General features: G+C 42.3%; 1 protein-coding gene across 3 annotated transcripts in view; it reads right to left on the bottom strand.

Moving 5' to 3' along the window:
• The window catches only part of gabrb2b (gamma-aminobutyric acid type A receptor subunit beta2b), a 58,504-nt gene that overhangs the window by 13,406 nt on the left and 26,487 nt on the right, over positions 1-18,611 (bottom strand). For all 3 annotated transcript variants that reach the window (XM_028984932.1, XM_028984933.1, XM_028984934.1), the window contains 2 exons: positions 8,856-9,076; positions 2,092-2,174 (listed from right to left, as the gene is read on the bottom strand). In XM_028984932.1, coding sequence (XP_028840765.1) covers positions 2,092-2,174; positions 8,856-9,076 — 304 coding nt within the window. The remainder of the gene's footprint in view (positions 1-2,091; positions 2,175-8,855; positions 9,077-18,611) is intronic.

Here is an 18,611-nt window from a genome sequence, read left to right as displayed (position 1 = left end):
AGCAGGACTGCCCCAGGCTTTAAGAAACTCTTCAGCTGTTGAAATATGATATGCATTACATATACTTGACATGCGGTACCTTCTGTCCCACCCATTCTAAAATGTGACGGTGAACAGAAGTTTTAGCATAATCCTGTACACAGAAGCATGAAAAAAACATGAAAAACCGTACGTTTCCTGAGAAAACAATAATAATTATTGGTCAATTGAGAAATTATATATATATATGCATCTTGAACTCAGCATCTGCCGACACATCTCCTTAAAGAGACAAGACAGTCACCCCGAGAGTGAGAAATTGACTGCGACCTGCATTAGAAACCTTCACGTCCAATAAACACCGCTTGTCATCTGCAGCTCTGACGCAGCATCTAAATTAGCATTGCCTCTCACAATGTCAGTTGGACCAGAGAATCTTATTAGCTCTGAGAAACACTGTAATGAATATCTGACATAACAAAAAAACCATCTCATGCTGCCTTGTCCTAACCCCTCCCAGCTGTGATTAATATCATGCCCTTTGAGTCATATTTCCAATGTAAAACCATCCAATTCTGTTTTAATGTAATAACCAGCAGACCTCTGCGTGTTAATAAGAAGAAAATTCAAACTTGATTAATTTTCCTTTTTTTTTTTTCTGGGGAGGGAGGGGTGACCCGTAACGATGACTTTTGAAGAAATGCTTGACATTCAGGAAAGGAAAATTACCACAAAGGATCAAGTCATTTCCCTTTGTGTTTAAGCTAACAGAAATGCCAAAATCCACCTTATGCATCGTCTTACGATAATTTTAATACTGCAGCAAGATCAACACTAGGCTCATACAAATACAAAAACAGTATATTGTAATCTGGATTACGAGAATGACTTTCATATTTTGCAGGAAAACAAAATCTCCATCCTTGGTAAACTGTAATAAAAGAGGAGACTGGGCACAGACAAGCCAATATAAAGTGGCTGCAGATCAGACTCGAGCCCCGAGAACTGAAACATTGTCAAACTGCAACGTCCCCCCGAACTGCAAACATGAGCCAAGATGAAACAAGGGAGGCCTTGTGTGCAGCGCTTTTTCAATTTTTATCAGGCAGCGACATTAAATATTCACCCTGCACGGCTGCTGTTGCGCTAGGCAATAAGTCAGACACCAAATTAAGAAGCAGCCTTTGTGCTCAAGAGGAGAATTGCTAAGTGTACCGTGAGGTTCATCTCAAGGTACCTACACACACTCCCTTCTCCGTCTCTCGCGCACACACACCCCACCCACATTGGCCTGTGCGACTTTAATGGCGTCACTCACTGAGCCATGCCGAAACGAGAGTTTAAAAGAGCCCCACTGGTAGCATTCGCTCGCAAGGCCATGTCAGGTCCCAATTAGATTTGATTAGGTACTTCTCTTGTGGTGGACCCACTGTCCTCTGGCTCCAGCGAGGCAAAGGTCAGTATCGTTAAGGTAAGACATGGGAGTCATCGTGAGCCCGTACTCTCTGCTTCCTCGCCATCAGGACGTTGAGCTGAAAAGTACTGGGACGACTGCGCCCTGCTTCATTTCTTAGTAATTATGAGTTGGAGCCAAAGTTAAATCAGCCTTAAGGAGACAAGATAATGAAAGTGTTCATATGTTACCCAAACAAGTGAATGTGAGTAAAAGTCAATTTTCACTTAATCTTGGACGCTCATTTTTATTGATCAATAGATGTAGTCTGTTAAGCAGCATGTTTGAAAAAGATAATCAATAAAAAGGGGCAGGTACTTCAAGGAGGATGGCTTAATGTGGTAGGGTGGTAGTAGCCTAGTGGGTAACACACTCACCTATGAACCAGAAGACCCGGGTTCGAATCCCACTTACTACCATTGTGTCCCTGAGCAAGACACTAAACCCTAAGTTGCTGGTTGTAAGTCGCTCTGGATAAGGGCGTCTGATAAATGCTATAAATGTAAATGTAATGTCCATCCCCACATTGTGTCTTCAGTAATAGAAATAACAAAATAATACAACACAGGGACATAGGGACACAGGGACAATGGCAAAAGGCATTTGGCATGACAGAGAGGGGGAAGGAGACAGACAGAGAGAGAAAGGAGGACACTCACAACTTTCTATCTCAAGGGTGCAGTTCTGCTCGTCCAAGGGGTATCTTCTCAGGTCCATCATGCAAGCTGCTGTGGTGGTGATTCTGCAAAAATAAGGAACATTGAGACATCAAATTGGAGCCCTAACCAGAACAGTCCAGCATTAGTAGATTTATACTTGACCCTATAACTTTACCCTTTAAGATGTCTTTTTGACAATTGTGACACGTGTAGAGTTTCTTTGCAGAAAATAACAAACGCCTTCTTATCATAGAAACTGTTGGACTGTTGTACACATTGTCATAAAGGCAAAAGCTTGTCACATGACTCTGCGACCATAAACATTGTTATAAGGTGTATTCTTATTTTAAGTGATTTACTCTTACTCACAAAAATCTGCAAAAACTTTTTTTATTTTTAAATGCTGAATTTCAATAGGAACATCTTCCCTTATTCCAACTGCATGTCCCAGTTTAAATAAGGCCTTCCCATGCATTGACCTGGTATTCTGTGATTGTAGCAGACGGGAGCTTGATGTTTGAAAGTTTGAAAAAGGCCACAAATAGATTCAAATAGATAGGGGGCATAAGATTCAAGCCGCTCTCCCTTGCCAAGCACAAGCAAACAGTGGCTTGCCCGTCTTGAGACATGATTCCCTGTGTTGCCTCAGGAGATCTCTGAGAAATGGGAGCAAGCAGAAGGGTATAAATAACCAGTCCGGTGGATCTCCGCAGTTTTTCATCACCAGCTGCGGCGCACAGAGGCGTAATCTGCCGCGCCTTTGTTTTCCTTTTCCCCCCTCTCTTTTCACGTCAGCTTAACTTACACCTGAAGACGTCAAAAGCCTCCTTAAAATATCCACGATGCCGTTTCTGTGAAGCACAGTTTTTTTTATTTTTTCCTTTGAGAGAGAGAGAGAGAGAAAGGGAACAAACAACACAGGGAAACGGTGAAGTGGAGCGGTAGAACAGTCAGTGGAGCCAGGAAAAGAAAAAGAGTCTGCCTTTCGTCTGGCATGCACCTCTCGGAGATGCTCCATTCTCCACGCCATAATTGGCCCCCTGCTGGCCATGTAGCCACCCTGTGCCAGTCCCCTAATTGAGTTAAACCGTGTGATTAACATCCATCAAGAGAGTCCAAAAGCGCTGTACATCGCACACTAGTTTGAGTCCTCCCTGCATTTCTGTCACCCAAATGGCCGTAAGACAGTGAAAATCTTACTTCCTCGGATGGCCATGGACCATCGCTGGCCATAACCTGTCTTATTAACACTTAACAGCCACATTGGAGTGATTGCTGGACTGCGGGGCACTCTTAGAACTTTTCACAGGGAGACAATGGCGAGTGAGAGGCGTTTGGCTGCGAGTCAATGTCAAACGCTCCCCCGTTTCATCCTGCCGTGGTTATAAGCTGTCAGAATAGCTCAGACAGGAAAAGCACCCCAGGTGCGACTCAACTGCCACTCTTTCTTTGAGAACAAAAAGGGGAGGGAAACAACTGATGTGAAAACCTGCGGGGGAGAACCCTTTGATATCATTACATCAGCTGCCACTGTCTGGCACCTGATGCTAAACAGGATAACCATCAAGAGCTGTATTATACGGAGATAGGGTGATGACCCTTAAAGCTAAACAGAAAGAAAGAAAAAATATTCCAGAGATAAGACCACTTCAGTTATCCAAATTGTATGGTTGTGTGAGAGTTTTGAACTATCTTGTGCAGATGTTTTCTCATCAGAAAATGCACATTCTTCTTGTTTTGTTTTTTTTTTAAACCAGGATAATGTTCTACATGTAAGTGGTCATCGGGTCATCCAGAGTTAAAGGGCATGGAAACTTTAGCTCTGACACATGCAGCTGCCAGAAAGTGTTTATTTAGAGAATGTGGGTTTGTCTGTGTGTGTTTCTGTGGCCACTCTGCAAGATTATCCCAGGCTACCCAGAGCCTGCTAAAAACAAGACTTTTTTGAGGATAATGATGTGATCCTGTCACTCTGTAAACCATAACAAGATGTATACCTTGGCTAGAATGGTCACATCCCAGCAGCTGTGGGAGGAGAAAGAGTCGAAAGGGCCTGGCATGTTCTCATCTCTGCTGGCATTAACAAGGTCTGGCTCGCTAGCATATGGCCTTTACAATGTAACAGGGGTGCATAATAAAAAGATCTTTCTGATAGAGGCAACCTTTGCCTCGTTACACCTGTCCCCGTGTCTCATGTCCCTGAACATTATATAAATACACACACACAGGGCATTTGGGAAGTATTCACAGAACAACACTTTTAGCTCATTTTGTATTACATCCTTTTTCTCAGAATTCTACACACAACACCCCATAATGTCAAATTAAAAAAAAAAAGTTTACTTAAGATCTTTGCTAATTTATAAAGAAAGAAAAAAAAAGAAAACATTTGCCATGAAGCTCAACATTGAGCTCAAGGGCCTCCTGTTTGCCCTGATCATCCTTAATTGGAGTCCACATGTGGAAAAACAATTGATTGGACATGATTCGAAAGGCACACACGTGTCTATATAAAGTCCCTCAATTGCTGCCCCCGGACCCGGATAAGCGGAGGAAGACGAAGACGAAGACAGAGTTGAAGGTACATGTCAGAGCACAAACCAAGTATGATGTGAAAGAAATTGTCTGTATACTTCTGAGACAGGATTGTCTGAAGGCACAAATATGGGGAACGATAAAGAAAAAAAATTGCTTCTTTGAAGCTCCCAATGAGCACAGTGGCCTCAATCATCCATACGCCTAAGAAGTTCAAAACCAACAGGACCACATAGAGCTCGCTGGCCAACTAAACTGAGAAGGGCCTTAGTCAGAGATGTGCCCAAGAACTCGATGCTCTGTCAGAGCTCCAGAGCTCCTCTGTGGACAGAGAAGAACCTTCTAGAAGGACAACCATCTCTGTAGCAATCAGGCCTCTATAGTAGAGGGTCCAGACGGAAGCCACCCCTTAGTAAAAGGCACAAAGGACTCTCAGACCATGAGATACAAAATTCTCTGGTCTGACGAGACAAACATTGAACTCTTTGGTGTGAATGCCGGGCGTCACATTAGGAGGAAACCAGGCACCGCTCATCACCAGGCCAATACCATCCCTATAGTGAAGTATGTTGGTGGCAGCATCATGCTGTGAAAATGTTTCTAAGCTGCAGGAATTGGGAGACTAGTCAGGATAGAGGGAAAGGCGACTGCAGCAATGTACAATGTGCAGGTTTTCATCCTGGATGAAAACCTGCTCCAGAACGCTCAGACCCTAAGCAAACAGCCAAGATGTCAAAGGAGTGACTTAAGGACAATCAGAAAAAAGGAAAACGGATAACTGAGTTTGCTGTATGAGCAGTTCATCTGCATCAGACACAGGTTTTTGGAAACAGACTTTGAAGATCAGGACAGATCATGCAGTGTCATGAGTTTCTTTCGGCTCCTCTGCAATTCTGCCAACATCTTAGTGCACATTGTGACAGGCCACCAGGTCTGGAGAGACACCAGTGGCAGGGCACTGTCTCCACAGAGAAATCCAGGGAACAGCAGCCACACTTGTCACAGGAAAGTGAAACGGTGTCGTCCTCATCCTCACTCTAAACAACAAGCTCCATCTTCTCTCAGTTTCATACTGTACTTCGAAGTAGCATGCTTCAAGATCTTTTCATCAGCTAGTGAACAATAATTTTCAAAGCAGGAGAGAACTGGTCCTTTTCCAGGTTTCTCCTGCTGGATAATGATGCCGTGAAAGATCGTGAAAAATATAATGAGTAGGTTCCAAAACCAAATCACTTTGACTTTACTTTGACATTTTATTCAAATTCCAATGCTGTTGATGTTACTAAATTGCTAACATTCACTGTGAAATAAAGTGAAAAGTAAAAGTCATTGTGATACACTGCATCGCAGCACATGGTGACACAAGAAAATGTGTCCTCTGCTTTTAACCATCACCCTTGGTGCGCAGTGGGCAGCCATCAGTGGCACCTCAGTGGCACCTTGGCAGATCGGGATCCAAAACGGCAACCTTCTGATTACGGGGCTGCTTCCTTGACTGCTAGGCCACCACTGCTCCAATAATCATTCTCTCATTCTCTCAATAATCTTAATGTGCAAACTAGTAAAATAATCACAACCCCCAAACTTCATTGTCACTACAACTAAAAATATCTGGTGAGCAGTGTGACTTACCTCAAAGATGCATTTTAAAGCTGCACAGTATACCTAATTAAGCATGCAAGCTGTCCATATAGAGATGCATTAAATTTGAAATTAACTTGCAAATCAGCTTTTCAAACAGCAAAACAGATTTGGAGATAATTAAAACCAACAAGAATTCATTAACCCCATTGTTAGATTTATAAATGGGTTTTCATTCAGATGCCATTTCAATATCTGTTGGTCGAGCTGCTATAAGAGAGACAAGTGCCCTTGAATTTGATTATCATTTCAGACTGCTGGTGCAGAGTTCCAAATGTCATCGAGAGGTGACAAAAATACACACTGAGCCACTGTCAAAGCCCAGAGTGTTTGTTTTATGCCACACCATTGTGCAACTGCAAGCAATTTGGAAGCTGAATGGCAAATAAATGAATCGGCCAGTTTGAATATTTATCACTTATTTGTATACAGTGGCTGTCTGTTATCTGCAGCACTGGGTGCTCCAAATCTAATTTAAATTTCCATGATGAAAATGGTTATTCATGCCCTCTTCTGTGAGCAGAATGTTCATTTTGTGTTTAGTTCCAATAAACCCTTTATTCCCTGTTGTGAAATGAAACCTTTATTTTCTGGAGTGGATGAATTAGCACTAATATATGGCATTGGGCATTCTATATCTGTTCAGCTGGTTTTTCCATGCCCCATAAAAAAGGACAACATTTTTGGAAAGGGAAATGTACTTTGAGGATTTCAGAATTGATGACCTAGTACAAGCTATATGAAGCTAGAATTACAGTCAGCCATCGGTCAACCTGACCTTGACAACTGATTGAAAATTTAAAGACGGCTTTCAAGTTAAATTGTGTTCCCAAGAAAGCGAGCTCACAGAGCCCTTGATATGTCACCACCACATCAGTACATATACCTGAAATTTTACTTCTGATTTAAAATTGTTCATTCATGAGAATGGGACATACATGAGGTCACACTGACCTTGTCTTCTGACCTTTGATCAAGTTAATACAATCAGTTCATCCAAGCAAAGATTTGTAACAAAAAATAAATCCCTCATGGAATTTGCTTAGAATGAACTGATGAGACTCTCTGCAGGAGACTCTGTGGAACAGTAATACAAAAAAATTATGAATACATGAAGGCAGGAAAGAAAAATACTGGATGCATTCCAGTTGTCAAGACCATCTATTGCACAATCGTGAGTTGCGAGGATTTCCAGGCTACCATCAATAACAAATGACGTGGGTCCCCAAGTGCCTACATCTCTCTCCAAGCTTTGAGCCGACACCTCCGTACATGTGCAAGAGCATAATTCACCCACCATAAATCTCTGCAGTGGCACAATTATTGCTGCTGTTTGCTGCCCTGGATTGTAGGACGCACACGTTGAGTTGAAGATATCATTGGGGTGAACACCGTACACAAATATGCAGATTAGTGAAAGTGGTTGTCATTGTGATACACTGCAACACAGCACACGGTGCACACAACGAAATGTGTCCTCTGCTTTTAACCATCACCCTTAGGGAGCAGTGGGCAGCCATGACAGGCACCCGGGGAGCAGTGTGTGGGGACGGTGCTTTGCTCAGTAGCCCCTCAGTGGTACCTTAGCGGCTCGGCATTCGAGCCGGCAACCTTCTGAGATAATAATGAATAGGTAAAGGGCAATGAGAAGGCGGTGAAGGAGTGAGCTATCCTCAGTCTCCAACAGTTGTGGGAAGGCACACTGTTTTGGTAGAAGATGAGATTATTTTGTATTTAGCTACGCTAATCACTCTGAGCGATCTAGCCTCAGCCACGGTTGGCACATTTAATAATCAATGAATCATTCCGTGCAGCAATCGGCTCGCTGCACTTTACTCCAGAGGAAAGAGCGCATCCGCATGGAGTTATGTAACACGATTCTCTGAACTGAGCCAACGGCCCAAGTACATGGCAGTTATGAAGAAGAACCGAGAACAGGGGAGGCTGATATCAGAGACATTTGCAGATGGGATCATATAAAATATCTTCACTCTTGATTTAAAGTTGGCAAATGGTTATCTGTACCTGCAGTGAGACAAGTCTTCAATGCAGGGAAATATTGAAACAGCACCTTCAGTATTTTATGGTCATGGTAATTTTAATACTAAATTGAAGCTCATTGCTCCACACTTACAAACATTGACAGTATCTTTGTTTGATGCATTCATATGCATTAGTGGAAGAATGGAAGCGCATGTAAGAGCATGACTAAAATTGGCAGCATTGCACATGATCAAACAAATAAAAAAAAAACTGCTCTATATTATTTCATTGTTACTATACAATGATGCATCAGGATTATTCAGATGATGTTGAAGTCAGTACATCACTCTCTTACATCCTTTATACTTTTAAACCACAAACAGTCAACCTGGCAGTCAGCTAGCTGCCTTACCCGTTCCCAATGGAGCCATGTTGAAAAATGGTAGGTAATTACACATCATCTGTAAATGCACAGCATTCAGTTTGTGGACAAATGAGACAGCCCATTTATTGGCTACTATGTCATCGCTGTTACACACACACACACATGCACGCATGCACACACATGACCTAACCAAGGAAGAAAGAAGTACAAATAATCAGACCTTAGGCCATAGAGCACTGTGCCATCTGGATGCAGGCGGATCATCCTGTTCTTTACTGTCACTCCGTGGACGAAAGACTTCTTGTCGTTAAGGAAGTATGTGTCCGGAACCCACAGCTGGTCCGCTACCCGGTTATCCAGCGTGAGATTGAGGGGAATCTCGGAGTAGGATAGCCTCTTGTCCCGCCAGGCTTGCTGGAAATACATTGTCAAAGTATAGTCCTGAAAGAAAAGAATGCAGGAAACATGTGGGTTAGTGGGATAACAACGACTAAAAGTGATATGCGGGGAGGGGGAGAGTGTTTGAGGGATTTTTTTGTTGCCATGCCACTTCAATATTAGATGATGCCAAGTTAAAAGCACAGGGATCATATCAGGTAAAGGCAGGCTAAGTGGATTGGGAGTGAGCAGGGTACAGATCAGGGAGTACTGCCTCACAATGGATCAGCTCGAGCTCCAATTTTTTTACATTTTTTCGCAGAAAGCACTTGCAGCACTTGGAGCTGAGGGCAGCGAACGTGCATAATGAAACGTTCCTAATCTCTCCTTCTACTCCACATGGCATAGTATTCAACAGCTGAGGGCAAAAGGGACTGTGCTTTTCTATTTTACGTCATGACCTTTTAAAAAGGTATTAAAAGTGCAGGATGCCCCCCAATTTTTTTTTGACCTGATTTCCTAAATTCATTTCCTAAACCTGCTTATCCAGGACACCCATGAAAACAAGCTCAGGACAAGATTAGAAAATTCTCATTGCAAGGCAGCTGCATTGGCCATTTCCTCCTTTTTTCATGTGCCTCACATATTCTGAGCATTTTTGAAAAACAACAAAAAGTGCCAGTGGTAAAAAGCACTTAAGACCTGAGATGAAGAATCATACCCTGGATGTGCCGAAAGGATCAGAAACACTCCATATGAAAGAAACGTACCATGAAGGTGACAAACCTGTGACACAGCTCAGCCACTTTGAGCTTGATTCACAGCTGAGCAATGCATCCATGACAGGACCAATCTGCACTGTTGCATCAGGCGGCAAGGAGAGGCTGTCTACCTGAGGTTCCTCCTCTTCAGTGTGGCACAGTAGAGACAGAGGGACTATTGATGCAGCATCATGACCTTGATCCAGCGTCACATGGGGCTGGTCAACAGTAGAACTGGGAGGAAGAGGGCAGGGACCCCCTGTCTCTGCACGTGCCTCAGCCGTTTCCCCGGCGCTTGAGGAACGTCCCTGCTGAACATTATGCAATCTCCTCTCTCGCGCTGCCTCACTGCTCTCGTGCCTGGCAACACGTGCCGGGTTTTTAGCTGTCATGGAGTCCCGAAAACTATCCCACCCCATCCACTCTACTCTGTTCATTTCACTGCAAAATAAAAGAAGCCCTTTTGTTGCTTTGATGATTAATTCAGAAACCAACAAACCCTTTTAAGATAAAGCATAAACCTCCTACTATAAACACAGGATTCTCATTGCATCAGGACATGGATTCATACATCCATATGGATGAGTAGAACGCAATGAGAGAGACTCTTTGTTAAATGAGGGATCTGCGTGGTTTCCATATCAAACGCTTGCTACCATAGCTTCTTGAGATTGTTTCACAATGGCAATCGTCATAGTGAAACACTGCAGCACAGCACACATCAAAATGTGTCCTCTGCTTTTAATCCATCACCCTTGGTGAGCAGTGGGCAGCCATGACAGGCGCCCGGAGAGGAGTGTGTGGGGACGATACATTGCTCAGTGGCAACTTGGTGGGTTGGGATTCGAACCAGCAACCTTCTGATTATGGGGGCTGCCCCCTCAACCGCCGGGCCACTACTGCCCAATCACTTCAACAAAAGCAAACAGTAGCAGCAAAATGGCAGTCAGTATGAGATGCCCGCAGAATCATATTGGAAAAGATGACTTGAGGACTGTTGCCAGGTCATAGTGTCATTAAACGTACCTTGTTTTGCCTTTATTAAGTTTTGCCTTTTGCAAATCATATGTATGTTGCTGTTTGTGATGTTTTTTACGCTGTAACTATTGTTTTTTTTTATCTTGTGGTTATTTAAGTCCCCGTATTGAGCAATGCTAAGCCTCTGCCAAGACATCAGCATTTCAGCAGTGGAGAAATGTTGGCAAAACCGAGTGTTTGAAGTGCCTGGCAACTGATTCCCTAAGCAACCATATATTCTTTCGAAAAAGAAACCATGAAAAATCCAGTGACAGAAACAGTCAAGCAATGTGTCATGGGAATAGGCTCTTGGGTGAAAAAAATCTGAAACATTTGGAGAGTTCGCCTAGCAAATGGAAAAGCATTGCCTCTGAAAAACCAAAAGAAATGCACCTTATTAATTTATTTATTTTCCACCAACTAGATAATTATAACTGACAGTGTTTATTTCTATGAGTATCATCTTTGAGAAGTCATCGCAGGATGAAAACAAATGATGAATTATGGCTCCCTTGGCTTTACTGAGGTGACAGCACTGCTCCACCGCCCAGATAAATGCGTGTCCATGGAGGGGGATCATCTAGCCAGGCTGATCATAAAGAAGAAGCCGAGCAGCGGCGGATGGTAAAAATAGCTGCAGTCGCTACTGTGGAACTCATGCATGGGTGGCGGTGGCTGCCACACATTTCCTGCTAATGAGCATCATTGTGTATTCCAAGTTATCCTTTCATTTTCTTAAAAGCCTCTCCTTCCAATTATTATTTAAGGATGCTGTAATAGGACATTATGTGTCGCTGGGTTTGGTAGCAATGGCTCTGGTTGTCATATGATTTTATTTTACCATGTAACTTGCTAAAAACAAGTTTTTTGCCCATAGTGCCATATTTTCTCCACACCCACACAATATAAATGTGCTTCAGCCAACAGGAGGCTGACTGAACAATGTTTTTAGGCTCTTGCATATCCACCGTGACTCCACCGAAGAGGGTGCATGCAGCTCAAGAGGCAATTACATAGGGCAGACTCAAGTACGTCTGCTAATGCCCGAGTGCTACACTTATGGAAAGCAATTAGAGGTTTGTACAGAAGGCCAAGAGTTCAAGTCAATGTTGAATTGAGGTTGCACTCTCTTTGGCACCTTAGGTAAGAGCTTGGAAAATACACGCAATGCTAGTAAATACATGCATATCAAACTGAATTCTCATACTTCTTCATATTATTGTTTTATTTTATTTTTTTCTTAATGACTCATTTGCAATGCATTCTGATTCCATGGCTTTAGCAAGCTGAACATCCTCTCCCCTTTGAGCCCAGCCCTTTATCCAGGGCTCTCAGCACTGAGGCTGGTCTAAAGTCGTGCCATGCCTGAGATAATGGCCTCGGCTACAAACCAAAAAGCAGCAGACCCAGGGGTGCGGCAGCATACAGGGGTAGTGTAGTGCATGCGTATTTTTCTCTTTACCCCCCACCATCCCTTGAATTAAGTTCTCCATTTCATGCCACTGGTATATCTGCTGGAGGGGATGAAATATACTACAAAAAAAAGCATGAAAGCTCTGTGGAGGAGACATGTAAATTCCTCTTATTCTCTCTCTTCCCTTTGCACACACTTTTTTTTTTCCTGTCGGCTTCTCTTCTATTTCTCCACTCTTGCCTCCCCCTCCACAACGCTCTTTTTCATCTTTCAACCACTTCATTTTTGTGCATCTAACAGCAGAGATACATTACATGCACCTAGTGCCATTGGAGAGTCTTAAGATCTTTTACATTGAATGAAAAAGACACACATGCTTTATTCTCTATTTCTCTTTCTCTCAAGAGCACTAAGTGTTTGTCCTTGTTGCATTGATAATGAGAACAGTACGTCCATTTTAATCAGAATAGTTTTTAGTATGAATATTGTCACATTGACAGTGCCTAAACACTAATTGGTTCAAATAATGTATAAGTTAATTATATGAAGATGTGGGCATCTTATTGGCATGATTTGTTCTATTATTAAAAGTTATAATAAGCTTTCAGAGAGGAATATGGGCAGTGCTGGCCTAGCTAGTAAGGAAGCAGACTCATAATTGGAAGATTGTAGGTTCAAATCACAAACCACCAAGGTACCACCGAGGTCCCCTTGAGCAAGATACCATCCTCACACACCCTGCACCTTTCATGGCTGCCTACTGCTCACTAAGGTAAAGGGTTAAATGCAGAGGACAGATTTCATTGTGTGCACCGTTAGATGTGCTGCAGTGTTTCACAACAACAATCACTTCACTTTTCACCATCTCCTTTTTAGATCTGCCTCTCCCATAAATAAATAAATAAATCAGTAAATAGTCATGATCTATCTGTCAGAATGGTTAAGGCATGGCCCTCTTCAATATACTGTTAAGCTGTGTGTAATCCATGTCCAGATGTTGGTACACAGCAGCTTGAGTAAACTGAGGTGAAAACTTTATATTCAAGTGCAAGACGCTGTAATAATAATGCCGTTTTATTATCACAGCTTTTTCGTTCCTCATATCCCTCACGGACCTCTTGAGAGACAGAGATGTATTGGGCCACAGCAGAAGTAGACATTCGTTGAACAGCTTGTGCACACTATGTGAGAGATCTATAATGGACTGCCATAAGCTGCTCCAGTGCCCTGCAAACTGACACGTTGTTAATGTGAGAAAACTAAATCCATCCCATTGAACATAACAGCCTGGCTGTAAGCAAAATCCAACACCGAGACATGACCAAGAAATTCTTTCACATGGGGCAAAAGTGCCATGGGAATTGGCAGCTAAATTGACAAGGTGGTCCCGAGGTCTGAACCACAAACCACCAGTAGTAGCCCTGCCATTTTGCTTGCTGAAACTCAATCTTTTGATATGATGATTCAGTGGGAAAAAGATGCAAGCATCACATTCCACTTTCTGATATCTTCATGTGATTGCATTCTGAGGACAAAGGAAGGTGAATCAACTCCTTTGTGATTTCCATCTCTAGACTGGACTAGGCCAAAAAAACTTCATGCCGAGAGATGACTGCTGCACTTGCCAGAGCTGAACCCATTCATTGCTACACAGTGACTGTAATGAGCCCTGAGCATCTGCAGAGCCCTTTTGTGTTGTCTGAATGAAGTTGGGCAGAGATGCTCTTGGGATGTATTGGGAAAGCTGGTGTGTGTATGAAGATTAGATTATTAGGCTGCATTTTGGCCAAAGAACAGGGGAAGTTTAGTTTTTTTTTCCATCTGTAACATGAGCAATCACTATGATGAACAGCAGTGACGTGAAGCATACCTTGACTTTTTGCTTTCATTTAATCCTTCTGTAATCAGATTTTTCAGAATTTTTCTATCATAGAAATACTAATCATCAAAAACATCAATGGTTACTTATTCTTGTGGGCAAGGTTGTATATGTGAATTCTATGTGTTTGCTTCTGCGTGGGTGTGTATGCATATTGGCATAAATCTGTGTGTTTCTCAGCACACTGAAGGTGTGTCCTTTGTGATCCTGTGGGACGCCTTGACCTCCCCTTCATCTTAGATGCAAAGAGTGAGTCTCTTACTCCCACGTGCACAACAGTAAGAATACTAAATGTGTCCTGATGCAGAAAAATGATTATGTTCATGATGAATGTTCATGCATCAATAATCATTACATTAAGAAAAGATTGCATTAGTATATAAGCATTTATATGTAACTCTTAAACAGTGAAGGATTTTTGAAGGTCATTGTCATATAAAGATCTACCTCTTTTTGAACGTGCAAATAAGATGCTGGCTGAATTATACATTTTATTTTTAATGTTGTTGTTGATGATTATTCCAAATTAAATTCCACTGAATTGAAACCAGTGGTAAATCACACCGTCCATGCTTGTTTTTTCATACCCTTCATACGAAACTAGGTTGAGAGGTCTTAACCTATCCACACCACTGAGAGGATGAGGCTCATGCAGCATTCTGTCTGTTCATCAAAATATGAGCTGCATGAAAGGGAAAATATTGAAACTTAGTTGTTATTGTCTTACATTGACAGCAAGCACAAGAGTCATTCATTTGCAGAGATGCACAGTACAGTATTTCACTGAATGGGCAAAAATTATGTAGGGTTTCACACAATCCTCTGCCAAAGGTGACTGGTCATACTGGAGGCCTTTGCAAATCTTCACAAATCTTGACACCCTTGAATAAAGCAAAATCTCTTCTTTAACGGCGTGACCTAACATACGGAGGGTTTTAGGGAAGGATCAAGATGCAATGACAGACAGCGATAACCATGGATCCAGATTACAGAAGCGAAAAGTAAAAAATCTTTGTTCTCTTACTTCAAATGTGCACTCACAGTGAAGTTAATTTGACTTAACACAAGCCTAGGAGGGGATCTGCAGGAATTTCTATATTTTCTTCAGACAGCCTTTTGTTTTGTCCTCCACTGAACCCCTCTGATGAACTAATATGTGGAACTGAGAACATCTGTTGACTTTTAAAATGGAAGACCAAAATAAGGATTCTGGTGGTGTGTATGAGCAGGTTTAGATAATAAAACACTGGCGCATTGATAGTTACGGCATGAAATAAAAAAAATGCTCTGTAAGTAGTGGAAAACAATTTTAGACTATTTTACTGATGCTTGCAGATAATATGAGAGATAAATACTAGTCACACAAACCACACAATGACCATTGTAAAAAGCCTACATCACAAATATGATGTGATATGACCAAATATGCTGTCATTATTGCTCCTGGAGCAAAAATAATATACTACAGACAAAGCATCAAATGCATAGAATACATTTATGGAAGGGCACCTTTAAACAGATGTATTAAAACATGAGTATTGTCACAACCCAAAGGAAGGGAAGGACCCATGCGCATGAGTTCTATGCAGAACGTAAAAAATATATACAAATCTGCTTGGGAAAAAGGAAAGGCTCAATCACAAGGGGGACACACACAGTCCACATACACTCACCTTAACTCCAGAGGCCCTCCAACTCTGCCATGCCTTATGGGCGAGATCCGCCCAGGGTCTGCCCTGCGGCCACACCAGCCCGCTGTCCACACACATGACATACGCACACTCACTCTCATACCACACACAGAACAACGATACCGGACCCGGAACACTGGTGCAAGAACCCCTTTAAAGAGGGGGAACCAGGTGTAGGGGACAGGAAGGGACGGGACACCGGGGAGGATAAAAGTCCCTGTAGCCATTTGGTCCAAACTGATGATAGCTCAACAGCTTCAGAAAACCACAAGCCACAAAAATGCGTGCATGTATAATTAGATAACTGGAGTTCAAAAAGCATGTAAATTAAATGATGGGGCAAGAAGAGTTAGTGTTTTAGCATGATGCTGCCATATGGCCTTGCTAAAACATGCTTCCACATACTTTTAATAGTCTTGGACAAAATCATTTCCTCCATAACATCATCCTCACAAATCTAACACACGTTTGATAATAGTGCTTATAAACAGGCAAATTAATGCACAGCACAGAAAGCTAGCACATGCTAATGAGACGTGTTTTTGTCTCAGTAATCTATGACATAACTAAGTCAGTTATATCAGGGGAAAAAAATCCCAATTCCAAGTTGGTTCTTTGATCTGACATGTGTCTGGAATTCAGGCCACCGTTTTGGTCGTTTTAGCGTTGTTAGCATGTGGTTCACTCAGGACTAAGGCTATGTGAAAATACTATCTGCAGGAAAAGCTGGACACCCTAATGGGCTTCATGTGGGATAATGATGTTCTTGACAATAAAAATGTTTGCATGTCAGTAATTAGCATGTCGATACCAGAAGTTGAAGTGATCTAAAAAAGGTGGCTACTCGGAGCAGTTCCTGCTTCACCAAAGAAACAGTAACAGTAACCAAATTTGAAAGTGAAGTGATTGTCACATTTGATACCCAGCAGCACAGCACACGGTGCACACAGTGAAATTTGTCCTCTGCATTTAACCCATCACCCTGAGTGAGCATGTGTGTGGGGACGGTGCTTTTGCTCAGTGGCACCTCAGTGGCACCTTGGCGGATCGGGACTCGAACCGGCAACATTACGGGGCCGCTTCCTTAACCGCTAGGCCACCACATGCCACCACATGCCAATATAACATGTGTTCTGCATTAATTGTGTTTACTAAAGAAGAGATCAATTCACATGTGCAACAGCACATTCCACACTGAAAGAAGAGGAATTATTAAAGTGAGAATGAGCCCAAAGATTCTCACCATCCCCGTGCCATTCACTGCCCTGCCCTCTCAGTTTGGTCGTTTCACCGTACTCACAGGGGCGAATAATTAAAGTTCTGAGGATTTTTTTGCATTCCCTTATAAAAGAAAAGCTTTGCTGAAAGCGCCTTATTATTTTGTTTTCCTTTTCACAGCTTAGGAGAAAAGACAAGGAATAAAAGGGAAAACTGAATAAAAAGTAAAGGAACTTGAACAAGCTTGTGTTGTGCTTTTCACATTTGACATTAATTCAGACTACATATAAAATGAAATTATTATTATTATTGCATAAGAGATCCAACAAATTCACCCTCTCTGTCCATATGAACACTAATGTGTCTCAACTTATCACAAAAGCAGTTGGTATGGAAAGTATTTAGAGCCCCTTAAAATTTTCACTCTTTGTTATATTGCAGCCATTTGCTAAAATCATTTAAGTTCATTTTGTTCCTCATTAATGTACACACAGCACCCCATGATATTGACATTTTGGCAGATTTATTAAAAAAGAAAATCTGAAATATCACATGGTCCTAAGTATTTAGACCCTTTGCTCACTGTTTAGTAGAAGCACCCTTTTGAGCTAATACAGCAATACAGTCTTTACCACCATGCAGTCTTTTTGGGGAAAGATGCAAGATTTGGGGATCCTCTGCCACTCCTCCATCCTCTCCAGTTGTGGCAGGTTGGATGGTAAACGTTGGTGGATTTTTAGGTCTCTCCAGAGATGCTGAATTGGGTTTAAGCCAGGGTTCTGGCTGGGCCATTCAAGAACATAGGGTCATTGTCTTGTTGGAAGGTATACGTTTGGTCCAGTCTGAGGTCCTCAGCACTCTGGAGAAGGTTTTACTCCAGGATATCCCTGTACTTAGCAGCATTCTTCTTTCCCTTTTTACAGCATTTATCAGACGCCCTTATCCAGACGCCCTTATCCCTTGATTGCAACCAGTCGTCCTGTCCCTGCAGCAGCAAAACACAGCATGATGCTGCAACCACCATGCTTCACTGGGATTGTATTGGAGAGGTGATGAGCAGTGCCTGGTTTTCTCCACACATACCGTTTAGAATTAAGACTAAAAGTTCTATCTTAGTCTCATCAGACTAGAGGATCTTATTTCTCATTTTAGCAAACTCCATGCAGGCTTTCATGTGTCTAACACTGAGAAGAGGCTTCTGTTGGGCCACTCTGCCATAAAGCCCCGACTGCCGTGAAGGTTGACTTTCTACAACTTTCTCCCATCTCCCGACTGCATCTCTGGAGCTCAGCACATTGATCTTTGGGTTCTTCTTTACCTCTTTCACCAAAGCTCGTCTCCTCTGATTGCTCAGTTTGGCCGAACGACCAGCACTAGGAAGGGTTCTTGTTGTCCAAAATGTCTTCCATTTGAGCATTATGGAGCCTACTGCGCTCTTTAGAATCTTAAGTGCAACAGAATGTTTTTTGTAACCTTGGCCAGATCTGTGCCTTGCCACAATTCTGTCTCTGAGCTCTTCAGGCAGTTGACCTCATGATTCTCATTTGCTCTGACATGCATTGTGAGCTGTAAGGTTTTATATAAACAGGGGGTGTGGCTTTTCTAATCAAGTCCAATC

Source organism: Denticeps clupeoides, chromosome 6 (assembly GCF_900700375.1).
Source record: "Denticeps clupeoides chromosome 6, fDenClu1.1, whole genome shotgun sequence".
NCBI lineage: Eukaryota > Metazoa > Chordata > Actinopteri > Clupeiformes > Denticipitidae > Denticeps > Denticeps clupeoides.
The sequence above is the reverse complement of the archived record's forward strand: the minus strand, read 5'-3'. Positions and strand labels throughout refer to the sequence as shown.